Here is a 26915-nt window from a genome sequence, read left to right on the forward strand (position 1 = left end):
CAGTTATAGGTAGTGCATATACAGTAAATGTTCCTGGCAAATAAAAAACAAAGAGCATAAACAAAGCCACAGAGCAGGAAAAGCAGAGGTCAGGTCAGAACAGTGAAGATCTTTAATTTACCATCGTCGATGGTCAAGGATGTTTCATTAAGGAGATTGATTATTAATGTTAGGTGCGGTCTCAGAAATGGCACTTCTCTGAGCATAAATTAAACTCATTCTAATTGGCAAAGGAGAACATAGTCATTCTGGAGAAATGTATTCCAGCACTTCAGGGCTCGTGTAGTCGAAGAGCCCGAGGCTATAATCTTGTCTGCGCTCTTATTGTACCTGAGCTCATCATTAAGCAATTAAGCTAATTACACAGAGCACCAACCCAGCATGTACTCCTCATCAGAGGAAGTGGAATGATTTTCTACAAAAGCTGCCAAAAAACTGGTGGGTAAATGAGGAGAAATGTGGAGCGAGAGCAGAGAAGTGAAAACAGGCGTATGCTTCCAATTTCACATTCAGCTTTCATTGAGTGTATGAAGTTATTCAATGCTACAGGAGTATGTTAAGCGTGCCTTAGTACAGAGTGTAATTACATTTCACTCTGTACATGTCACGTGTACTGACAATGATTTATGTACATACTGTACGTGTGGGTGTGAATATGTGATGCCTTATGAGTAGACCCTCATGAGGTATTTTCTGCCCTGAAATGCTCAGTGGATATACAGTAGAAAAATAAATACTTTAATTTAATGTGCAGTAGTCATCTTTAAATGTGTCATTTTGATGGCGATAAGGAGGGAAGGGAAGCATGTGTGACACTTTCCTACAATAAGGGATATGTTTTCGTTTCCCAGGTGCACCGTTTACATTTAGTGTAATCTGGCTTGGCAGAAACCTGATAGTATCTGTAATCTTCTGCATTGTGCAATATGACGGGGTGCGGGCTGGGCCACAGAGTGCACACAGTTTGCATGCTTGCTTGTGCTTGCTGTGCATCTGCTGAACTGTATAGACTTACAGGCTTCAGTGTGATTGCTATCTCATAATTGCAGTGTACACACAGGAAATGAAAGGACAGGCAACGCAAACATGCTGCACATACTGTACAGCTGTTATAGGGTCAACGGTAACGGATTCCCTGATAAAGATCATGTATAATGCTGAGAAGCCTTTGTTGAGAAGTCTTTGCTTCTGTAATGAACCAAGAGACCTAAATATATTAAAATCCATTAGAGTGAAACGAATAATAAAATAAAATAAATCAAATAAAAAATTGAAAACAAAGATTCTGTTGCTTGTGATGTTTTATTGTCTTATTTAGGCTGCACTGGCTCTGTTTAATATTGAGATAGCATTTCATAATGCAGAGCTGAGTGCTAATTTGGATGCTAATACTAACCTATTTATTCTCCCTGTGTGTGGCGCCTATCATGAAATGGAGGTTTGCCTCTGATCCCATTGAGTTGTTTTTGAGAGTCAGGGCATAAATATCTATCTCATTAACCCAGTAATTCTCATCTTCTCCTCCAGTGTTGGGATTACTTGTACCCATGGGGCCTATAGCAGTCATAATGTGACACTTCAATTCTATTTCATTGGAAGCACTAACTTAAAGATTAAATATATCACCGAGCCTGAGTGAAATTGTTTCCCATATCCCCCCCACACTTTTTTTTTTCCTCTTTTCTTTTCTTTTCTTTTTTTTTTAATCTTTGGCTCATACTTTCAAGTTTGTTTATCCATCTCTTGTCTTTTAGAGTGTGAAAACAAACATTGGCTGAAGCTGAATTTCAAATGTATTCTACTTACAGTACAGTACATACATACTGTACATAACCAAGAGTCAAAATCGTACTTCTCCACATCACCTGCATGGTGTGATACATTAGGGCATGGCACCCTTTTTTCACTCTCTCGACTACCAACTGACCCGCACTGGACCACCGTACCCTGACCTATGTTAGATACCGCTCTGTGGTTGGCACCATGCTGCATGGGTGAAGCTGGGTGAAGCCCAAATAGCTGCAATGGCTTAGCCAAATAACGGCAAATAACAAATCTAACCTTGTTGCTCTTTAGCATTGCCCTCGTACATTTATTTATCTCTTCATTGTTTTTTGAGTCTCTTCTCTCCTCTCTCTCTCTCTCTCTCAAGATCAAAGACTCAGATCAAATGCTTGCCGTTCTGTACCGTACCGTACGGGAGATGTGGAGAAGTGCTAAAAGTGAACACAGGCTCCTATGCCCACTGTATTAACTTGGATTATATTTCTTCCACAGGTTAAGGACCAAGAGTTCCCATACAGGAGAAACTTGGCTCGGGTGTTGGTTGAGGTAGAGGACGTGAACGATCATGTCCCCATCTTTACCAGTGCACTGCACGAGGGCTCCGTCTATGAGTCGGCCGCAGTTGGATCAGCTGTGGTCCAAGTCACAGCGCTAGACAAAGACAAAGGCGAGAATGCAGAGCTAATCTACTCCATTGAAGGAGGTAAGCAAAGCACCTCGGAAAAAACAGATGCACTACATGTTGTCTACTTTTTGTCCTTTTATGCACAAATGTTCACATGCAAATCCATTGCCATTACAAGTTAAGTTAAGTTTTTTGTTCTGTTTTTATTTTCGCAAAGGAAACACTGGGAGCACGTTCCGTATCGAGCCAGTGTTGGGCACCATATCTGTTGCCCGCGACCTGGACCTGTCCACCATTGGCCATTATGTTCTCACTGTCAGAGTCACAGACAATGGTTCCCCTCCTCTGTCGACCACCACCATAGTGCGCATTGCCATCACGCTCTCTGATAATGCCGGCCCAAAGTTCCCCCAGCCCGAGTACCAGGCCGAGATTACTGAGAACGTGGCAGTGGGCACCTCTGTCACCACAATGAGTGCAGTTGGCCAGTCAACCCTGACGTATGACATCAAGCAAGGCAACAATGATCGAGCCTTCCGGATAAACCAGTACAGCGGCGTGATCACCACCCAAAAGCCCCTCGACTATGAAACCACAACATCTTACACACTGACAGTCCAGGCCACCAACATGGCTGGTATGGCCTCTAATGCCACCCTGCTTATACAGGTAGTGGATGAGAACGACAATCCACCCGTTTTTCAGCAGCTTCGCTATCATGGGAGTATAAGCGAGGCTGCACCAGTCAACAGTGTGGTCCTAGACTCAGACAACTCACCACTGGTAATCAAGGCCATTGATGCTGACCGCAACCAAAATGCTCTTCTGGTGTACCAAATTGTTGAGGATACAGCTAAGATGTTCTTCACTGTTGATTCTGGCACTGGCTCTATCAGGACTATTGCTAATCTAGACCATGAGACCTTCTCTAGCTTCCATTTCCATGTTCATGTGAGGGACAATGGTCGGCCACAGTTGACGGCGGACAGTCCAACTGAGGTCACTATACAAGTGATTGACACCAATGATTCCCCACCCCGCTTTACCCAGGATGCCTATGAAACAGTACTGCTTCTGCCCACTTATGTTGGAGTTGAAGCTCTGCAGATTTCAGCGACAGACCCTGATAGGAATGTCCCTACGGAGCTAACCTACTCCCTGGCAGATGGAACTCTGGAGCACTTTGCCATTGACTCCTCAAGTGGTGTCATAACGGTCAAGAACAACAACTTCTCCAAGGAGCGTTTCCGCTTCAATGTCAAAGTCTCAGATGGGAAGTTCTCTATCACAACATTGGTCACTGTCCTTGTCCGGGAAGCTCTAGACTCTGGTCTAAGCTTTGCTCACAGTCTTTACTCCTCATCCATCAAAGAGAATGTGACAAACATGACCAAAGTAGCTGTGGTCAATGCTGTAGGGAACCGTCTCAACGAACCACTGAAGTACGCTTTGTTGAACGCAGGCACGCGATTCCGTATCCGGCCAACGTCCGGTGTTATTCAAACCACAGGAATTCCCTTTGACCGGGAAGAACAGGAATTCTACGAGCTGGTGGTTGAGGCTGGTAGGGAGCATGACCGTTTGCGAGTGGCCAGAGTTATGGTTAGGGTCCAAGTGGAAGACATCAATGACAATTCCCCTGTGTTCGTTGGACTTCCTTATTATGCGGCTGTACAAGTGGAGGCTGAGCCAGGATCGCACATTTTCCAAGTGATGGCTGTGGACCGTGACAAGGGCATCAATGGAGAGGTTTCTTACTATCTGAAGGATGACCATGGTCATTTTGAAATTGACCGGCAAATAGGCAGTCTCAGTCTCAAGAAGGCTTTTGAGTCTGACTTATCCAATATGGAATACCAGATGGTGATATATGCTAGAGATGGTGGTTACCCTCCTCTTTCTACTACTGTGGAATTCCCAATCACTGTAGTTAACAAAGCTATGCCTGTCTTTGACAAAACATTCTATTCTGTTTCTGTTAATGAGGATGTAGGAGTGCACACACCCATCCTTGGGATAAATGCCACAAGTCCTGAAGGCCAAAGCATTATCTATACCATTGTTGATGGAGATCCGTCACTCCAGTTTGACATTGGCTTTGACACTGGGGTCATAAGTGTTATCCATTCTTTAGACTATGAAGTAACACCCTCTTACCACCTGACGGTCAGAGCCACTGACTATCTGACTGGTGCACGTGCTGAGGTGGATGTAGATGTGATCATCCTGGATGTCAACGACAACTCTCCCATATTTGAGAAAATGTCATACAGGGCAGTGTTGTCTGAAACAGCAATGATTGGAACTCCAGCGATCCAAGTGATTGCCACAGATGCAGACTCAGTAAAGAACAGCATTGTCCGCTACCAAATTTTCTCTAATGTTTACAACAGCACCGACCATTTCCACATTGATAGCAGCAGTGGTTTAATCCTGACAGCACGCATGTTAGACCATGAGCTGGTGCAGAGCTACGACTTCACCGTCAGGGCGACAGATAATGGTTTCCCACCTTTGAGTAGCGAAATATCTGTAGTGATTATGGTGAATGACATGAATGACAATCCTCCTATATTCAACCAGCTGCTCTATGAGGCATACGTGAGCGAGCTAGCCCCCAGGGGTCATTTTGTGACATGTGTCCAGGCTTCAGATGCTGACAGCTCCGATTTTGACAAGCTGGAGTATAACATCTTGTCAGGGAATGAGAGGATGAACTTTGTGATGGACACAAAGACAGGTATCATAACTCTATCTGGACATCGTAAACAAAGGATGGACCCTGTCTACAGTCTGAATGTTTCAGTGTCTGATGGGGTTTTCACCAGCACAGCACAGGTCCATGTTAAGGTGCTGGGGGCCAACCTGTACAGCCCAGTTTTTGCACTGAGCACATATGAAGCTGAGGTTCGAGAGAATGCTGCTGTCGGTACCAAGGTTATACAGGTGAGGACTTTTTTTTAGAGATTATTGAAATCATGAAATATTTTTTTTCTTTTTTAGTCTAGTAACTAATACATAGCTTTAGTAATATTTATCTGAATAATTAAGTGCTCCTCTTTCTCAAATACAACAGCTGGTAAAGACATTGCTAAGCTATTAACCACTTGAACCCCAGCATCCGTATTATGGGGGGAATGTCCGTCAAAAATAGCAGCTCTACAAGCTTATAAACACGACCCAACACGACAAGCTTGCAGATCGGCTATTTTTAGCGAAGAGATTTGAAAAGCGGTCCAAATACAGTTGTAACTCATTTTATTAAGAAGACTACAGGGTATAAGTGATAAGTTCTGGCATAGTATGACTTTCTATGTTTATCCGTCCCTTTTAGGTAAGGGCCAATGATGCAGATCCTGGAGTGTTTGGCCAGATGACCTACTCTTTCATTAATGACATGGGCAAAGACCAGTTCAGCATTGATGCAAATGGTCAGATCACCACCGTAGAAAAGCTGGACCGTGAGGACCCAGCAAATAAGGACATCATTTTGACAGTGGCAGCCCAGGATGCAGGGGGGCGTGCCTCTTACTGCACAGTACAAGTCAATCTGTTGGATGATAATGATAACGTGCCTCGCTTCCATGCTACGGAATATCGGGCCTCTGTAAAATCGGATGTTGCCAAAGGGTTTTTGGTGACCCAGATCCAGGCTTATGATCCTGATGATGGTGCCAACGCCAAAGTGACATACTCTCTTTACAGTGAGGCACATGTCCCTGTTGTGGACATTCTGGAGATAGACCCTGACAATGGCTGGATGGTGACCAAAGGCAGCTTTAGCCACTTAAGAAACTCTGTCTTGTCGTTTTTTGTGAAAGCAGTGGATGGCGGAATTCCCGTCAGACATTCTCTGGTGTCCGTGTACATTCATGTTCTGTCTCCAGATGCCCTCATCCCTTCCTTCAGCCAATCCCAGTACTCCTTTAGCATGCCAGAGGACACGCCCATAGGTGCAGCTGTAGGGACAGTGCGCCTCAACACTCCTCCCGGCTATGCCTCACTCCCAGCCACCTTCGCCCTGGTCAATGGAGAGACAGGAGAAAACAACCAGGATGGGGTCTTGGTGGTGGAAAAGGATACAGGTGTCATCAAACTGGATAAGCCGTTGGACCACGAGGTCCTCAAGTCGTTCCACTTCAAAGTCACCGCCACTGTTCAACAAGCCAAGTTAGATTCTGTCACCACCGTCGATGTTGAGCTGAAGGTCCTCGATCTGAATGACAACAAACCTGCCTTTGAGTCCAACTCTTATGAGGCCACAGTCATGGAAGGGATGTCTGTCGGGACCAGAATCATTCAGGTCCATGCGTTGGATCCAGACTCCGGGGCCAATGGGCAGGTTACGTACTCTCTTGGCTCGTCAACTCAGCCCGGTGGGGAGACGGACAGATCGGTGGGGACGTTTGGCATCGACAGCAACACCGGCTGGATCTCCACACTGAAGGAGCTGGATCATGAGACCGACCCCTCCTACACGTTCACTGTGGTGGCCTCGGACCTCGGGGAAAGCCTACCGCTTTCGTCCACCACCACGGTGACAGTGGCTGTGTCGGACGTAAACGATAACCCCCCAAGGTTCCTAGAAGAGCGATACCGTGGCTCGGTGCGGGAGAGCGACCCGCCTGGTGAAGTGGTGGCCGTTCTCAACACAAGAGATGATGACAGCTCTGCCGCCAACCGACAAGTCAGCTACCACATCACCGGTGAGTTTTTAATAATATTTAATAACTTGTCTGTTCCAGCTTGCCTAACTATCTTTATGCACCATGTTCCTGACATCATCAGCCTCTGTGCGTCTGGCCCTTGCTCTGTCTATATTCTTGATAATTTACTCATATTCATCAGGACCCATCAGTATGCTGCCTGGCTCATCTCCAACTATAAATAAACATTGGCGTGTGTGTGTTGTGGGGGGTCATAACACAATATTACAGATGCAATACAATATATAAGTCATTCATTTTCTGTGGAGGGTTCCCAGGAATGTGTGCACACCAGTGACCCAGACCTGATTAATCTGCAAGCATATGCAATAATCATTTCAGTCTTGTTGATCCGAGCTCTGCCAGATATGAGTGTGCAACACCCCCTGACATTTGCCCACAGAATTGTGGATTGCTGAGGGCCAAAGAAGGAGTATATAGAATTAGAGTAAACAGTTTAAATTCTCTCCTACTGTACCATGTTCAATGAAAGCTGTCTGGTATGCGCTAAGGACTCTGACTTACCGTATTCCTCCTTCAACCTATTGGATGTTTTCTCATGAGGCAGGCTTGTCATCAGAATAAATAAAAATGTGGACTAACAGAGTCAAGTAGATGTGAGTACTTATACTTATAATGCTCTCTAATTGCAGGGAGGGGTGAAATGTTTGGTATGGTTACATAATCTTTTTTTCCCCAGAAAAACAAGGATATCAAAGGTGGGAGAAAGTAGAGAAGGAAGCTGCATGAAAACTGAGGATGTGTTAATAACAAGGATGCTGATCAAAGGCCTGACTTTGCTGATTTGTTCTCCGCTAATTGACAAGCGAGGAGGTAATAATGAAGCAGGGACGCCCTGAGAGGCGAAAGACATCATGCCGATGGGGGATAGAGAACTAATGACAGACTTTTAATAGGCAGGAAATCCTCCTCTGAATGGCAATCTAATGAGCAGCAGCCAGACAGATGGAGGGAATGAAAGACGCATGAGTGATGTGTGACCTTATAGATGACAGCGAAAGAGAAATGAGGAGGAGGCTCTGCAGTGTGAGTCAGAAAATGAAAGATGGACGTACGTGACCGAAGCACATGTGCGTGAATGAACCGCGTGACACCAGAGAGGGCATGTCAGAAATGGAGAAACGTGACCTTTCAACCTCTCTGAAAAAAACGATTTGACTTATAACGTATAAAAGGGAAAAGCAGCAAACCAAGATGGGACGTGGGACAGAAAAATGTTCTGCTGTCAAATGATAAGCTTGGCGTAACGCGAGATGCAGACATTGTGCAGTGAAAGGAAAGATATTTTATTTGATTTAAAAGTTTGGAGACAGCAGCTCAATTTCTGCCGTGTTATTGTTGTTGTTTTATTTTATTTGGGTGCAGGGTTGTTTGGATGTAATCTCTCCGCCAAAGCTGCACTGTTTACAAGATATCATCACTTCTATTAAAAGTCCAGGCTAGATTTTCACACCTTGATGGAAGCCAACCATTTGGGATATCACTTCAGAGGCTTCATCTGCTCCGGGCAACTGCAGTGTAAAATCCAGAGTGTTAATTTAACTAGTCTTGGCTTTATAATGGCTAAATGAACAATGAAGAATTTACTGTGTATCAAAGACCCGATGACGGTGTTTCTATGTGCGTGCAGTTTGCACACATGTGTTTTGTGCGTGCGTGTGTGTTAGGGGTGGGACGATATGGGTATCTCACGATACGATATCTGTGGCGATATTAGGCCCTCGATAACAATAATATCACGATATTCTATATATTGCGATATCACGATATATTGCATATTTCACCAACGATATATCACAATAGTCCTTGTATTCAATTCATAAACTCATAAAATAGCACCAAACAGTTCAAAATCATCATTACACAAGTACAGAGTCGGAAAAACAACGTATCACAAACGTTAAAAAAATGTAATATATTTTTTTCGGCAGTATATCGATTATTTATCGCGGGAGAAAGTATCGCGATATGTAGCGATATCGATATATCGTCCCACCCCTAGTGTGTGTGTGTGTGTGTGTGTGCTTTTGCATGCATGCGTGCGTGCGTGTGTGTGTCCGCGTGCGTGTGCGTGCATATACAGAATCTATGTCTGTCACCTCAAAAGTAGACCAATCACAGCTCATGTTGCCATGAGGAGAGTTGGAAACAGAACCACTTTTAGTCATGAAGGCCATAACAGTGTAGGAAATGCCTGGTCAAGTAAACGTGAAACTTCTTTTTATAATCTCTTGCACCAACATTGTTCTCTCAGTAGGTAAATAAATGAGTTACTAGTTACAGTCATCACACAAATATTCACTCCTTGACTGGCCCACAGCAGTCCAGTCCGCCCCACAGTGAAATCCACACCCAGTGTTTAGTCCAACTACAGTATGCCTCTCTATCCAAAATGGCAGAAGGGGATGTTGACTGTTTTACCGTATTGCACTGTGAGACTGGTACAAAACAGTAATGGCATCAAACCTGTTGGCTACCAATCTGGTTTGTTGTCACATACACAGATACAGACTAGCCAGGCTCTTGGCAGCTTCCACACCATACTGAGAAGAGTGACGAATAGAGAAACCAATCAACAACCTTCCTCTGGGTGTTCGGGTGGTGCAGGGGTCAAGTCGGCTTGGCCTTCCATCTACAGGAGATGAACATAATTTGGGGGCTCAAATTGGCATAACGACAGTCAGGAAAAAAGGGTTCCAAATATTTGGCTACTCGAAAATATAGGGGGAAAAATAAAAACCTTCGTCTACCACTGGTTATCCTCATTCTTACATTGGTTCTTCTCAATAGTAACTACTACGAAGGATAATAGAAACATTGTCTGAGCGTTCTGGGTCTGCGCTTCTCCTCCTCCTCCTTCATTATTGGATGGTGATCGACTATGTGAGGGCCTATTCTAATCTGTGGTTGCTTTTGTTGTTACAGAAAGTGACGACCTGCAATAATGTAAATGGCCTGAAACGTAATGACTCGGCCATTATTATCTAGCATGATGGCAGTAAAAGCAGCAATATCTGAAGTCCTCCGTTTCTTTGTTCAATCAAAGATGGTGTTCAGACCACTGAAGTGAGGCAAAGGAGGTGATTGCCTATTGCTAATCCATAGATGTGGCAGTTCTATGATGATAATGAAGAGCGGGTGATTAGCGGTGGAGCGAACTCAATGCACTGAGCCTGACCATGCTCAATTGCTAACTCAATAGACACTCGTTAGAGCTCATTCAACTTCATCTACTGTAGAGTACCCCCCCCTCTCTCTTTCTCTCATACTTATCATTGCCTCTAAGTACCTCTGTCTAGGTGTGTTTGTGTGTTAGTGTGCATGTGTGTTATTAGTCTCCTTTTTGGCAGGTGAACAATGTCCCATGTGTTAACTATAAAGTGTGTGCAACAGTGAGTGAGTAATCATAGCCTATAGTCTCAGCACGGCCAGTTCATCAGAGTGGTGAAGAGGTTACTGATGAAGACTTGATGTAGAGGGGATCAATTCTGAATAGAAGGTTGATTCAAGCCTCAGCGTGAGGGGCACAAAGGCTGTGCACGCACGCACGCACGCACGCACGCACGCACGCACGCACGCACGCACGCACGCACGCACGCACGCACGCACACACACACACACACACACACACACACACACACACACACACTTACTCAGGGTATCTGGACTTAACATAAATTGTACTGTGAGAGCTCCTAACCAGCTAGAGTGCTAGATATACGTTGCAGTTAAGGAAAGGAAATATGATGTAAGGAGAACCGTCGATCCCGCCAGGCAGGCACAGCACTGCTGTTATACAGCAATGCTGAAGCAGCTCTCTGTGTCAGCATCGCCGTGTGCTGTCTGTCTCTATGCTTTCTCCCCCCAGCTCTGTCTCTCTGTCTCTCTGTCTCTCTGTCTCTCTGTCTCTCTGTCTCTCTGTCTCTCTCTCTCTTTCCCTCCCTCTCTGTCCCTCCCTCTCTGTCTGTCTGTCTGTCTGTCTGTCTGTCTGTCTGTCTGTCTGTCTGTCTGTCTGTCTGTCGTCTGTCTCTCTCTCTCTCTCTCTCTCTCTCTCTCTCTCTCTCTCTCTCTCTCTCTCTCTCTCTCTCTCTCTCTCTGTCTCTCTCTCTCTCTCTCTCTCTCTCTGTCTCTCTCTCTCTCTCTCTCTCTCTCTCTCTCTCCCCCTACTCCCCACTTCCAGTCTTTAATTTGTATACAGTGGGTCAAAAGAATAGAATTGCTGGGTAACCGTTGGCACATACAGTGCAGTACATGCTGAAGGGGTGATGTATGTAAATGTTTACGCGTTATTTTAGGTGTGCATGTTATTGCGTTATGTCTGCTTTACTTCAAATGTGTTACTATGAAAATAAGTTTATGAAATACGAAAATAATATGAAAATACTTCCATTTATTTATTACCAGTGCAGGTAACACATCAAGTTATGACACGTTGTGAGCTTGTAGATCTGTTATTTTCGCAGAATGTTTGCCTATTTTTGCCAACCATATTATGACATGCAGGGTTTATATGGATAATGGTGTTTGACATGTGAAGAAAATGTACTTTGGCAAACCTGCACAAGCCCTGATTTGTGGTCCCTACACCAGAAAATAAGGCCACCTGGGCTGCCCTGTTTGAGCATGCATTTTTCAACTCATTCCTCACGTTTGAACTGTCTGTGCTGCATATTATGCCAGTAAGTAGAGCTACAGTATATGACTGTGTGTCTAATCTGTGTATCTGGCCCTTTTGACATTCTCTCTCTTCACGCTGTGTGTGTGTGTGTGTGTGTGTGTGTGTGTGTGTGTGTGTGTGTGTGTGTGTGTGTGTGTGTGTGTGTGTGTGTGTGTGTGTGTGTGTGTGTGTGTGTGTGTGTGTGTGTGTGTGTGTGTGTGTGTGTGTGTGTGTGTGTGTGTGTGTGTGTGTGTGTCTGTGTGTGTGCGTGCGTGCATGACAGGTGGGAACCGTCGGGGCGTGTTTGCCCTCGGCCTGGTGCAGGGTGAATGGAAGATGTACGTGAAGGGACCCCTGGACCGCGAGGAGCGTGACCTCTATGTTCTCAACGTGACCGCCAGCGATGGCCTGTTCGTTACCCGTGCAACGATAGAGGTTATCGTGACCGACACAAATGACAACAGTCCCATCTGCGACCAGGTGAGACAGGAATTGCTTCACACGCATTTATTCAACACAACACCAGGACAGAAACAACCGTGGTGACATGAAGCAACATCCAGTCATGCTATAGCACCGTCTTTCCAGTGATGTCTATCAGTTTGTGGGTGGATGCATATACACAAAAAAACATTGTAATAGCATCACAATGTTAGTTTATTGCACACAATGTGTGCAATAAACTAACATAAACAAGTAAGACGCGCAAACGCTGAAAGCGAACGCAGTTCTATATTTCAGCCACACTGTAGTAGTGAACTCTGGCGCACTCTGGCGGCTGCACACAGGTAGTGCAGCTGCTATATTTCAGTCACAGAGTTTTGTGTCACATGGGGGCGCGAGCCAATGAGAGCGTGAGTCATATGGGGGCGCGGCTGCACACATACTGCACACAGAGACACACACAAGCCGAGCCGAGTTACATAGTAGGCTCCACTTGGGTGGCCTCCTTCCGCGTTCGCAATAAACAACAGTGTACGCCTGTGCGGTTTTATTTTTATGCTGATTTTGTGTTTGTCCTCCACCTGATCACCAGAGTGGACAACTGGACATGCATGCTCTACATTGCTTATCTCTTCTCTCAGCAACATTACGTGTGTGTGTGTGTGTGTGTGTGTGTGTGTGTGTGTGTGTGTGTGTGTGTGTGTGTGTGTGTGTGTGTGTGTGTGTGTGTGTGTGTGTGTGTGTGTGTGTGTGTGTGTGTGTGTGTGTGTGTGTGTGTGTGTGTGTGTGTGTGTGTGTACGTACAGACCCTTTACACTGCCTCCATACCTGAAGACATTCCGGTGGACAGAGTGGTGCTAAATGTGGGGGCCACAGATGCCGACGTAGGGGTCAGTTCCTGGATCCAGTACACCTTAAATGGCCCTGGCTCTGAGGACTTCAGCATTGACCTGGACACTGGTATGGATGGTGGTTTGTCTATGATATAGATAATAGAGTACTAAAGAGACAATACCACCAAGCATCAACCAAATACATACTAGTTTTATACCGTTCAATAAGTAATAGGGCTGTAACTATCGATTATTTTCTTAGCGATTGTTCTATCGATTATCAATTATAATTGTTTGAATAATCGAATAGCATGACAAAATATATGTACAAAAAAAGTATATATATCTACTAGCTCACAAGGCCTCATGCCACATTGTGAGCTTGTATATCAGCTACTTTTTGTCCAAAACATAGTGATTGATTATGAATCGATAATTTCATTAAATTATAGATTATCGACTTTTATAATCGACTAAATTGACTAGTTTGATTAACTGTTGTACCCTTATTTAGCAATGGAGATTTTTTTCTAGCTTAGCTGTTGTTACCCTACGTGTGCAAACGTTTGGTTCCATATTTATGTGCGTGTGTGTGTGTGTGTGTTATCCAACCTGCCTCAACTTCCCCCTCCACAGGCGAGGTCAAGACAGCCGTGGCTCTGGACCGAGAGAAGAACCCCGCCTACCGGCTCGTCGCCCGGGCGACGGACGGCGGCGGTCTGTTTTGTCGCGCCGACGTGCAAGTCACGCTGATGGACGTGAATGACAACGCCCCCGTTTTCCTACTGCCCCACTACGCCGCCAGCGTCTACGAGGACACGGCCACCAAAGCTCTGCTCACACGCATCCAGGCCATAGACCCTGACGAAGGTGAGAAGACCACCTGCCTCTCTTTTTTTCTCATGTCTGTCACTTTGTGTGTCTGTTGCAGTGGTTCTCAACCTGTGGGCCCGTGAGGATATCGCAAGTGGGCCCCCAACTAATTGGCAACTTACTGTTTACAGTTAACAGCTTTAACACATTCACCGCTATAGTTTATTCATAATGTACTCACCCACTGCCAGACATTTGAGTTTCATAGCCTTTTGAACCGGTCACAAAAAATGTATATCCATTAAAATCCGCGATCGGATGGTGTTTATAAACAAACACGACGGACGTACGAGCCCTCATAGGGTTTAGTTTCGCTTTCTTCTTCTTCTTCTGTGATTTCAGCGGCTCAAACAGGCTGCAAACGTCATATCCGTTTGGCTGTGACGTGATTTCCGCCCCTCCCCACCGGCCATCTTAGATTAGCTTAGCATCCGATCAGCTATCAGATTGTTTGTAAACAGAAAGAGGATAACTGTTCGTTCAGTTTTTTCAAGATAAAAACCGAACCGGAAACGGTCGGACATTTTCTCACAGGATGTGTCGAAAGTGTCATGGGAAGAGAAAAAAAACAAGGATGGTACCGAAATTTACCGTGATTGTTATTAAACCACATAAAAAGCCAATCCCGAGATAACTCGGGATAGGCGAGTAACGGGTGGATTTGATATCCCGAGATAGCTCGGAATTGGCGGTAAATGTGTTAATGATAATATAACATTAATATTCAAAAAACATTGTTAAAAATAATTCAACAACAACTTCCTACCTCATTCCTAGAGAGAAAGAGAACGGACACAAACGGTTTCAGACGGAAGACGGAATAATTGATCGATAGGTAGATAGTTATAGATATGGAGATATGGATCGGTAGATAGTTATTTATATATGGAGATATGGATGCGTAGATAGTTATAGATATGGAGATTTGGATGGGTAGATAGTTATAGATATGGAGATATGGATGGGTAGATAGTTATAGATATGGAGATATGGATGGGTAGATAGTTATAGATATGGAGCTATGGATGGGTAGATAGTTATAGATATGGAGCTATGGATGGATTGGGTAGATAGTTATAGATAAGCGATGTAGTGAAAAGAATGGTTCTGTAAGCTGTGAAAAAGAAAAAGATGTATGGCGGTCATGGTCTATCCATCAGTACAACGGAGTGTGTGTCGCTAGAGTGGCCGGTAGAGCGGCCGGATGGCAACGGCGAGGTTCCCAGTTTGATCCCGGGCTCCCCCAGAGTTAGTGTCGAAGTGTCCTTGAGCAGGACACTGATCCCCTAATTGCTCCTGATGAGCAGGTTGGTGCCTTGCATGGTTTCCTCCGCCATCTGTGTGTGAACGGGTGAATGTAATGCACAATCTATGTAAAGCGCTTTGGATAAAAGCGCTATATAAATGCACCAATAGCGGGTATCACAGTGGTATCTATTTGGAAAATGCTACCATCCCATGTCCTTTCTCCCATTGACTGACTACTGGTGATGGCATGGTGATGTGCCAATTCATTGTTTGACTCAATCTCCCGACCTCTTGTGTGTGGTCCACCTATTGCCGAAAATACACAGACAACAAACAGACTGCCCTGATGCGCGGAGCCACTGCTGTTTTCAGCTGTTAATCAGCTGTATGGAATTAGCATTTAAGTAGTCATCATGAGGCCAAAGAACAGACTGTCTAGTTTTGATTATGGAACTTTAACCCATTCAATCCGGGAACGCATCTGTGTAACCACTTTATGCATATTTTATACTTTGGCTATTCAAAAACAGCAGATATACAAGCTCTATATGAGCTTGTAGATCTGCTATTTTTGAAAAATCGTAAAATCTTTGAATATATATATTTTAAAGCGAACATTTGTAACTCAAATCTTTGCTTCTGGGGGTCCCTGGAACAAAATATTTTGAGATGGGGGTCCGCGACCAAATACCTTTAATTCTGGGGGTCCTTGACATGAAAACGTTTGAGAACCACTGATGTTATAGCGACATACGGTTTTCAGAAAAGTTAGGATTTTAGAAGACATTTGTATATGCGTTCCCGGATTGAAGGGGTTAATGGCCTTCAGGGTCAGCTATGTTGAAATAAATAAGAATAGCAAGAACAAGACCATGCACATCAGCAGCAACTGTTCCATAATAAAAATGCTTACCTCGTCGCTCTGCTTCCAGTTAGCTGTTAGCCCCCCTGTATGATGTGCCAAGGCCTGCTCCGTCTGCTAGCACAGTGCGGGCTGGCTGGGGTTTGGACTGGCTGTTACTCGTCTGGTCAGGACAAGGAGAACAACAGACTAGGGCTGAACCAATATCACCGTTATTTTAAACTTTTGCCCCGATTACAATTAATGAACGCTAAAAAAGAAAAAAGGGAGGGGAAAAAAATTATGTACAAGCTCTCAACGTGTCACGATGCGAGTAGATAGGCTTTTTTCACTATTCTTTTACTCCACCATTGTCAATGAAGTATAATACAGCTGGGTTAAGTGGTCTATTAGACGATTTTATTATTCATTGTCGATTCATTGATAAGAACTTGAAAAAATATATACAAAAAAAAACCTACGCCTCGATTATTCGATTAACCTACATGAGCAAGATTAAGTTGGTTATTGGTTCTAAAAAATGGTTTTGATATATTTTCGGTTAGTTGCTCAGACCTTTGCTACCGTCCAAGTATTCAAATTCCAGGTTTGGATTTTCACCACTACACCACCACTGTATATCAATGTTTGTTAAGGGTGTGACTTGTGAAATGGATGGCATTACAGCTCTCAGAATCTTCATTTAAATTCTAAATCAGGTGCATTTCACATCTACAGTTTAGTCATGCATTGCTCACAGGCAATACAAATGCAAACCATGCATTGTAGAGGTAGCTAAAAATATCTTTCAAATTCATAACCATTCCAACTATTTAGGAGAAAAAGGCAATAGGTGTTATGAAACAAAACATAAAGCAAACAGAGTATAGCCTAATCTTGGTCCAACTCCAACTTTTGCAGAAAGCATTAAATGAAGATAATATTCATAAAACCCAAGAGAGCAGCAGCACACAATATGTATACCATGGAAGCTATCCAATTTGATTAAATGTATCTCTTCATTATCAGTCCAGCCGATGCAAGTCAACAGACAACCGCAAATAATTTAATGTGGGCACTCAGTGTGGTTAACATTCAAAGTTAACTAGAGATGTGCACTCAGTGGATCACATATCTCCGCCAGGCCAGATGGCCTACCCAGGGCTCTGTAAATTGTGGGTTGCAGCAGTAACCACCTCAGCAAGACTGAGGAAGCTGCAGGGAAAAAATAGCTTTTCTACAGCATGCGCCATATGATTAAACTTTTCTAATTTTTGATGCCTCCTATGGTCAAAAGCGATTCCAAATTGGGGTTAATTAGATATTGCAGTTTTGTCAAATAAATAGGCACCTCCCACACATTTATTGAATATAAACTAAACTATTAAATATAAAAAAGCAGTTTGACGCTCATTGTGTGTACCTAATTTGTTGAAGATATTTTCTTAAAATATTCATGTTTATGCATCAAACTGTGGCATTTGTTTTATGTGTTGCACCCCTTGTGATTCTGTGTGGAATCGCTTTAAGCTATGCATTGTGTAGAGGCCCCTCAATAACAATGTTATTCAAATTAGTGGTTAATCAGATGATGCATTGTATTTTTCCATAAATAATGTGTAGCGGTTTGTGTGAGTCTTGGACAAAAGCTGTAGGAGGAGTAGTAGTGTTGTGAAGAAAATGCAAAATGGCAGAAAATCTAGTTAGGGGGCAATTTGCATGGCCTCAATGGGAAGTCACATCATGATGCAAGGAATCCAAGGAAAAGGAAATGTGACTGTATGATCTACAGTTTAAGATGTATAGGCCAAAACATAAAGCGGACTGCTATAGCACCACCATGAGGCCAATTTGAAAAGATTGGTCCAGTAGTTTGTGAGATGAGCTCTCGATTCACACACATAACAAAATCAGTGCACACAATGCACACAGTACAACAGACAATATAGTGTAACAGGACAACTGTAGCTTGATGTTAGTGAGTCATCACATTTTAAAGTAGTAAGAAAAGTGTCATAAAAAGTGACCTGTGTAATACAAGCATTAAAGTATAAACTCAAGACACAGTATTGTATGTATTTTACAGGATGTATTTTCCAATGGGAATCAAATAAATTAAAAGCCCATTTGTCAAATCAAATGGCTGGTGCAGAGAGATGTAATATGGCTGCCGAGGAGAGTTCAGTAGAAGTTCACAGTGTTTGTAAGAGGGAACTGTTCAGTAGTCAAATGACCTTTTGAATATGGGCAAGAATGAGAGAAAGCAAAGGCTCAGAAAATGTGTTAATGGTGAACTGGAGATAACCTCCAGCTTTACTGCCAGTGCTACCTAAAGAAACCATATGTGCTTTCTCTCTGAACAAAGCACGTTCTTTCTCTAGATGTATCCTTAAACGCTTCTATCTCTCTCTGGAACACTCCCCATATGTCTCCCCTCTCTCAGCATCCTCTCTGTCTCTCTGTATATCAGTTTATAATATCTACCTATCTCTATATATCTTTTTTTTACATGATGGCTGGCATTATTGCCGCTGTAATGCTTAATTTGTACTCCATCGCATGGCCGTGACACTTGCCAAAAGAGAACAGATCTACAAGCTAACAACATGATGCATTGTTAGCTTGTTGATCGTCTCTTTTTGGCAAGCAACACCATCGTGCAACAGAGTATAAATTAGGCATAATTGTAGGTATCTACAGGAAGACTGGGCAGTGTTTTGATTAGTCGCAGGGATTCTTCTCAGTTCCCATCTCTGTGGTCGTCCCTCAAAAAGACCAGCCGTTTCAGCGTTTCTGTAAAGCGAGCAGCTGTCTGAAACCAAGTGAACACTGTGTCCCTTTTTCTCTTCTGCAGAATGTCTTCCTGCGTGGAAGAATAGTAACCATCTGTGTGTAAAGCCTATTTCTCTAACAAAAAATATCTTTAAATAAACCCATGGGGTTCAGGCTCCCGATTTTTCAATCTACCCTCAGCATCAATCGGGCCGGTTTTGATCATGTAGTTTTCTGGCACAGTGCTTGATGAATTGTAATGAGGTGGATGGTGTGATTGCCTCTGAAGCTTCTCTCCCACCAAAAAGTAATTTTGCACAAACTCAACTGTCAGGGTACTGGGGTTTAATGAGGCGTGGCCTCGCTTGCAGATATATTGTAGACTCTGACAGTGTCTACACCTGACCTTTTATGTCTCATGTCGGGCCTGAGTTTGAATCTTTGAGCCCAAATCAGTTTTTTAATCCATGTCTCTTCTAAAGATTTGTTACCCCATTTCTGTTTTTTAATGTGCAATAGAAGTCAGAAGAGACAGAGTAGCATTAGTGGATAAAACCCATGAATTTGCTGCTGGGTCTGTGGCAGTGTGGTAAGCGCACTTAGTGGCTCAGCCACCGCGATGCCACAAACATGTCGGAGCCCATATTTTATTCGCTCCCTTCTACTCCCTGTCCTCTTCAGCCGGCCCCAGCCGCAAGGTGATCTACTCCCTGGAAGACTCTGCCAGCGGCTCTTTCTCCATCGATAAGTCCTCCGGCATCATCGCCTTGGAGCGTGTCCTGGACCGCGAGGTCCAGCCGGCCTATCAGATCACAGTCCGGGCCTCCGACCAGGGCTCGCCACTGCGCCTTTCCTCCCTTGTGAACGTCACCATCACCGTGCTGGACATCAACGATAACCCTCCAGTGTTTGAGCGTCGTGACCAACTGGCGACGGTGCCGGAGGATGTGGGACTGGGCACAGAGGTGCTGAGGGTGTACGCAGCCAGCAAAGACATCGGGACCAACGCAGAGATCACATACACTATCCGTTCAGGCAACGAGCATGGGAAGTTCCAAATACACCCGCTGTCTGGTGAGTGTGGGGCGGGCTAATGATTTTGTTGTTCTTCTAACTGGCTTCATGCAGTATTCAAAGACTGTACTGGGACTCGCGCTTAAGATGATTGACTAACCCCCATATGCATTTAAGTTAAAGGTAGGGTAAGTGATTTGCTTTGGTTAAAATAAGTGTTAAATAGCTCTATATTCTGATAGTACTCATTGCTATAGAGTGTTTGTTCAGTAAAAGGAGTCTCCTTGTCTCTCCAGCTCTTTATAAAACAGAAAATGCATTTTCGTTTCGGTTTCAGTTTCATTTCCAATTTTATCCAACCAGGACAGAGAACTCAATCAGGATACAGATTAAACAAGTGAAATTGGAAGACATGACACTAAGAAATGAGCAGACAAAATTGGAACTGGAACACTATACAAATTAAGCTTAAAAATGGGTACTTTCTCCTGATTGGCTGAGATTTTGACACCTACCGAAAAATGTATTTTCTGTTTATTAAAGAGCTGGAGAGACAGGGAGACATCTGTTACTGAAAAAACACTCTATAGCAATGATTACTATCAGAATATAGTATTTTAACCTTTTAACAAAATACTTTTTGTTTTAACCCAAAAATATCACTTACCCTACTTTAAGGAATGTATTGATTTTTGTTTTATAAAGAGATATCGAATGTTTGAATTTGTTTAATTATTGTGAGTAACAATTTAATGTCACAATTCAACAACAACAAAAACATGAACTTAATCCTGTTAGCATGGTAATATCTATTAAGAGATGAGCAGATTTAGAATCAGATTGTACTTCATTACAACTGCAAGGTGCTGAAACACCCCAGACTACCAACCTTGACAGTGCATGAAATGTGCTTGAATTTGACTAGTACAAAAAAAAAACGTGTACCCGTGTCTGAACCCTTCTTTCCAGGTGCCATCTCGGTCTCAAAGCCTCTGGACTACGAGATGTGTAAGGACTACTTCCTGACTGTGGAGGCACGTGACGGTGGCACCCCACCCCTCAGTGCCGTTACCACGGTGAACGTCAACCTGACAGACGTCAACGACAATGCACCCATGTTCAGCCGTGATATCTACACTGCCGTGGTGTCAGAGGACGCTGCCATCGGAGAGTCTGTAGTCAAGGTGAGTTCTTGTGTTTATTTCTGCACCAAATATCAAATCATACATACCGCTACTTCCCTTTTGTTGTGATTTGGCGCTATATGAACAGATTTGCTACTGCTGATTGACCTGACTTGATTTGAGTACCAGCTGATCAGTTTAAAATGTCCATTTTGCCATTTACAAATCCACTTAAGCACATACAAGTGTCATCTGAGGAGTTAGACCTGTCATTAGCTAAATCAGTATTATAAGTTTAATGTCATGACGAATGCTTTAGTAGGTTGAAGTGGCTTAGGCGCTGGACCAGGGAGATGGATTGCTGAGGTCCACAACTACCTTCAGATCCCAGTGATTAGCTACCAGGGCACAATGCTTTCAATGCATCACTGCAAATGCCATGAGCCTGATAATGATTATACTGTGTGTGTGTGTGTGTGTGTGTGTGTGTGTGTGTGTGTGTGTGTGTGTGTGTGTGTGTGTGTGTGTGTGTGTGTGTGTGTGTGTGTGTGTGTGTGTGTGTGTGTGTGTGTGTGTGTGTGTGTGCCTATGTACCTATGTGTGTGGCTGTGTGCCTATGTGTTCCTTAGCTAATTGCGGAGGATGTGGACAGTCAGGTGAATGGTGCCATCCTCTATTCCATTGTCAGCGGGGACAGAGACAACCAGTTTTTCATCGACCCGCTCAGCGGCATGATCAAGGTTAACAAGCAGCTGGACCGCGAAACGGTAAGACACACTCACACCGTGACCTAATTTTCGGGAATTATCATCAATGTCCTTGTGATGACATTTTGTTCTCACAGTAAACATCCCTGTTATACTTTGTTGCATGCTGGTGTCGCGCACCTAAAATATCAGACCTACAACCTCACAACGCATTGCAGTGCAGCACGTTGTGTGCTTTTAGATCTGCTAATTTAGCTTAGGCAACACAGCATGCAACCAAGTATAAATCAGGCAATACAAGTGCAGGAAGACACACACACATGGACAAACACTTGTTTGTTTGTTTGTGTGTGCGTATTGCTTGTGCTTTCACTCATGTTTGTGTGTATGCATCTTTGTGCACATAGAGCCATTTAAGACAGGCAACAAAACCTTACGGCTTGCCATACCTATTAATAACAAGCTGGGAAGGCAAGAACAGGTTTAAAATCACACCTGTGTTGCCTTTACCCATTTGCAAACCACGTACACAATTTCTCTTTGTACCCTCTCTTTGTAACAAAGCTGTACATAGGCTAAATAAGTTACCATTGAAACACCAAGGGCTCTCAGAGGCCCACTAATACTGAGGCAACAATCCGCTTCTAACTGCCGAAATGCCTCTGTTTAACAATATTAAAAAACAAAGAAAACACTTGGATAGATGGTCCCAAACTCTAAGCTGTGGTGGGACTTTTTGCCCTGGGCTTTTAGATCACAGGCAACATGGATTCCCTCTTATATCCTTGTCAAATTAATTGTGACAACAACTGTCCTTGGAGTATTATTGTGGGGCCACTGAGCTTCTGTCTAGAATGGAGTAAGCATACTACATTATTGTTCTCATACCTTTTGTATGCACAACGTACTGTACCAGCGGACCGGTAGTTGTGCATCATTAAGTGCCTGGTGAATACCTGGAGAATTCTACCCAAGAAGCTCCAAATAGAGAAAAATGGAGACACGAAATAACAGATGATTGAAGTTTACTATTGGTTCTTTCTATCACTCTCTGGCTGTGCTCGAAATCATTCCCTACTCACTATATAGTAGGGCATCAACAGAATAATCGAATATTCGAATATTCGACTATCAAACCACTATTCGACCACTGTACATCAAAGTCGATTATTCGAAAAATAGATTCGGTTATTTTTTTCAGTGGCTTTTCTACAGCAGACACGCAGCTGTGAGCTCTGGTGTTGCTAGTTTTCCTAATCCATGCATGGTTGATTGTTGTCAAATCATTTCATACTGTATGTGAGGTTGTTAGGAAGTCGACGCGTCGGGCCAGGAGCCTGACGTCGACTCGCATTCCTTGAGTCGAGTCGTTATTTTTTTTAATTTTAATAATCAAATCGATTAATCGAATATTCAAATACTTATAGGTCGAATAAGTCGAATACTAAAAATCACTATTCGTGAATGCCCTACTGTATAGTGCATGTTATAGTAGTGAATTTACCATTTTGTGGTGGTGTCTGAATGTATAGAGATAATTATTATACCCCTATATAGTGGACTCATCTTATCCCACAATACATCTTGAAAAGTAGTGTACAACCGATGGTCACTATCGCAAACCCTATATACCATCATTTTGCACTGAAAGAAAAACTTTGCTGAATAGGTAGAGATTCCGCCTGGGAAGCAGAAGGTCCCAGGTCCCTGGCAGTTTGTCAAGGGGTCCCTGAGCAAGACACTTCGCCTCAACTGCACCCGTTTTTGTCTCCGCCAGGCCGAAAGGCATGGCGAGAGAGTATGTTTTGCCCCCTGTCTGTCTGTCCGTCCGTCCGTCCGTCCGTCCGTCCTTCTGTCTGTTCTCCGCCACTGTTGGCCCGGTCGCTGTGCAACTGCGCACACACACTCCCTGGATGCCACAGCAGAACCTCGGCCCCATTTTTCAGATCAGCCTGTCATAGCGCCACCATGAGGCCAACTTTTGCAAAACGATTTTATTTATATTACTCCTACATTTTCTCCAAAAGACACGCAAATCGGTACACAGTATCTCTATAGCCATGTGATCAACACGGATCTGTCCGATTTTCCATATTCCATCCTGATTGGCTAAGATTGGCTTCCAAGTTTGCAGGATTGGTTCATTTTGAACAAAATGCCTCAAATCATGAACGCAGCATGCACTTTCCGTGCAATTTTTCACGTACATTCCCACTTGGCCCAGGAAGAAATGTCACTTGAAAACTTTCAAATCAGCCTCATGGTGGCGCTATAACAGGCCGATTCACGTTTTTAGCTATAACTGCACCGATCTGCGTGCGACTTTGCATGCACACTCCTTAGAGGCGAAGGAAAAACCTTTGCCCTGCATTTTTCACATCTGCCTTTTAGAGCGCCACCAGGAGGCTGAGTTTTGTAAAACAAATGTTTTGCTCTTACTCCTTCAGATTCTGTTCAAAAATCACGCAAATCGGTACACAGTATCTCTATAGTCATGTGATCAAGATGGATGTGTCCGATATTTCATATTCTATCCTACTTGGCTAACATTGGCTTCTAAAGTTTGCAGGATAGGTCCGTTTTTAACAAAATTCCTCAAATCATGAACGCAGTGTGCAATTTCCGTGAGATTTTGCACACACATTCCCACTAGGCCGAGGAAGAAATGCCATCCTTTTCACATTGGCCTGTTATAGCGCCACCAGCTGGTCTAATTTAGCAAACCACATTTTTGGAACAAAATGCCTCAAATCATGAATGCAGTGTCCGATTGCCGTGCAAGGCATAAGAAGAAATGGCACCCTTTTCACATTGGCCTATTATAGCGCCACCAGGAGGCCATAATAACCTACCTGACCTGGCGGAGACTTGTGCTCCGAGGAGCACTTTTTCTAGTTTTTCCAATTAGTTCACTTTAGTCCCCTACATAGAACTCCCTGTATAGAGAGTATCGAAGTCCTGACGTCACTCGTTCATCCCCTGGGTCGCGGAAGTAATTTCTCTATGGAGAATAACATTGGGTCATCTTAGAATCGTCTCATGTAAGACTTCCCGGCGATATTGTCAGGGAGGTGGCTCTGTATCGTTTTGATAGTCAGTCATACATTTGATATCAGACAAAGTCTCCTTCTCCCTCGCCCTCACCCTCTCCCTCTCTCTCTCTGGATAGAATATATCATCACAGCTAGTCGAGACAACATTAATAGGCCCATATTGATGAAATCATTTAACCTAGCACCTTTTCTCTACGATTTCCTTTCAGTTATGGGGAGGTCTTTTGCAGGTTAGGTTAGTTGAAGGATAGGCCTTCATCAGTGATGCTCAGTGAACTGATAGCAGCTAAACATACTTCAATAACAAATGTACATGAAACACACACACACGCACACACACACGCACGCACACATACATACATACAGTATACAGTCTGATCATCAGCTCTTTTAAATCTATTTTTGCTGTTTCTCTCTCTCCTTCTGCGGAAGGCTTGAAGTGTTCAGATTCCCATCATAAAGAATTCATGAGTGCATGCCATGATATCGCGGTGCAAACGTATCTGAGCGTGCTCAGAAAGAGAACGAGTGGCAGGGCTTGTGGGGGATCAAAGCGTAGGCTGATGAAAGTGTGTTTGGGTTATCAGACAGAGAGCAGCATCCCCCTGTGTGTGTGTGTGTGTGTGTGTGTGTGTGTGTGTGTGTGTGTGTGTGTGTGTGTGTGTGTGTGTGTGTGTGTGTGTGTGTGTGTGTGTGTGTGTGTGTGTGTGTGTGTGTGTGTGTGTGTGTGTGTGTGCGTGCGTGCGTGCGCCTATGTGTGCGCGTGCGGCTGTGCGCTCACACAAGCACGCACTCATGCACGCACAATGTGCACACGGTAAAAATAAGATAAGGTAAACCTTTATTGATCCCTAGAGGAAAGTTCATGTGTCATAGCAGCAGTAAATACAAGAGCGGTACTGGGTAAGAGTAAGTCAAGAACCAAACCAAGAAAAAAGTAAATAAACAAAAATCTAAATACTGAGCCGCTGGGCCTAGACATCTGCACTAGATCTCTGAATATGTGTATGAGTCAGCAAACAGTAACAATACATCTATCACCAGTGAATATACAGTATGAATAAAGATATGTGCAGTCTATGGTCAATGAGAATATGGTTGGATCATCTTAATCTTATCTTGTTAATTAGATAAAAACTTGTCGACAATTTACCTCCTGTTGGCCTGCAGAATCCCTAGCCTATGCTGTAGTCTGGCCCCCTCAGTATCCCCTGGCCTGCCATGAAAGCCCTCTTCTTCGTGTGTGTGTGTGTGTGTGTGTGTGTGTGTGTGTGTGTGTGTGTGTGTGTGTGTGTGTGTGTGTGTGTGTGTGTGTGTGTGTGTGTGTGTGTGTGTGTGTGTGTGTGTGTGTGTGTGTGTGTGTGTGTGTGTGTGTGTGTGTGCGCGTGCGTGCGTAGCCTCTGTGCAGGAGGTGCATGTTTGCGTTGTTGGTTTGTGTTTACAGCAGGTGTGTGAGTGCATGTGTTTGCTTGTGTTTCCTTCTCTCGTCACCATACGGGACAGGATATTCAGATGATTTCTTCTTTCTAAGCGGGTCATGATTTGTTTTCTACCTTTGGTTTACTCTTTCATTTCCCAGAGGCACACTGCGGTTTACTGTTTTGTTTTCATTTTCTCGAGTGTGTCTACTTAAGCCTTTATTATGCAGCAATGTAAGGAGGCACAGAAAAACACCCTGCAGCTACAGTAGTTTACCGGGAGAGAGGTGAGCAGGGAATAAGGTGTGTGCGTGGATGTACTCTTGTGTCCCGCCATGTTTTGACAGCCACATACCAACAGAGAAAATAAAACTCAGCTCGATTTGCTTGTGACAACAAATTAACCATACCAATGTGCCACCAACATACTGCTCACAAACCTGTTCTGGTTTCCTCCAGAAAATGTGCTCAAAAGCAATCAAAAAGCATTTTATCAGCGACTCCTTGCACGCGTCCAAAGTGTGCAGCGCAAGGCATGAAATTATTCTGTGATAATGCTCCATTAGCATGTGCCACCGTGGCTTTAGGTATGACCGAATTGATTTGCATGGAAACTGTTGCGTTTTTGATTTGCTATATCCCATTATATCAGCCGTGAAATTATATCAAATTCCGCCATAATAAAGTTACTTAGAGGTAGCTACGTATTTGGAAGGGTTTTGCCATATTAATGAAGATTATGTGGTGGGTGTTGTTAAAAGGGGAAAATCAGCCAAGCGAGATGGTGTCCTTTT

At 43.8% G+C, this 26915-nt stretch overlaps 1 protein-coding gene across 2 annotated transcripts in view; it reads left to right on the forward strand.

The window, feature by feature from the left end:
• The window catches only part of fat3a (FAT atypical cadherin 3a), a 238291-nt gene that overhangs the window by 173939 nt on the left and 37437 nt on the right, over nucleotides 1-26915 (forward strand). For both annotated transcript variants that reach the window (XM_084065060.1, XM_084065061.1), the window contains exons 9-17: nucleotides 2278-2488; nucleotides 2628-5356; nucleotides 5745-7116; nucleotides 12078-12274; nucleotides 13045-13198; nucleotides 13708-13941; nucleotides 19487-19879; nucleotides 20789-21003; nucleotides 21573-21710. In XM_084065060.1, coding sequence (XP_083921186.1) covers nucleotides 2278-2488; nucleotides 2628-5356; nucleotides 5745-7116; nucleotides 12078-12274; nucleotides 13045-13198; nucleotides 13708-13941; nucleotides 19487-19879; nucleotides 20789-21003; nucleotides 21573-21710 — 5643 coding nt within the window. The remainder of the gene's footprint in view (nucleotides 1-2277; nucleotides 2489-2627; nucleotides 5357-5744; nucleotides 7117-12077; nucleotides 12275-13044; nucleotides 13199-13707; nucleotides 13942-19486; nucleotides 19880-20788; nucleotides 21004-21572; nucleotides 21711-26915) is intronic.

Source organism: Gymnoscopelus microlampas (assembly GCF_963454915.1).
Source record: "Gymnoscopelus microlampas genome assembly, chromosome: 8".
Taxonomy (NCBI): Eukaryota; Metazoa; Chordata; class Actinopteri; order Myctophiformes; family Myctophidae; genus Gymnoscopelus; species Gymnoscopelus microlampas.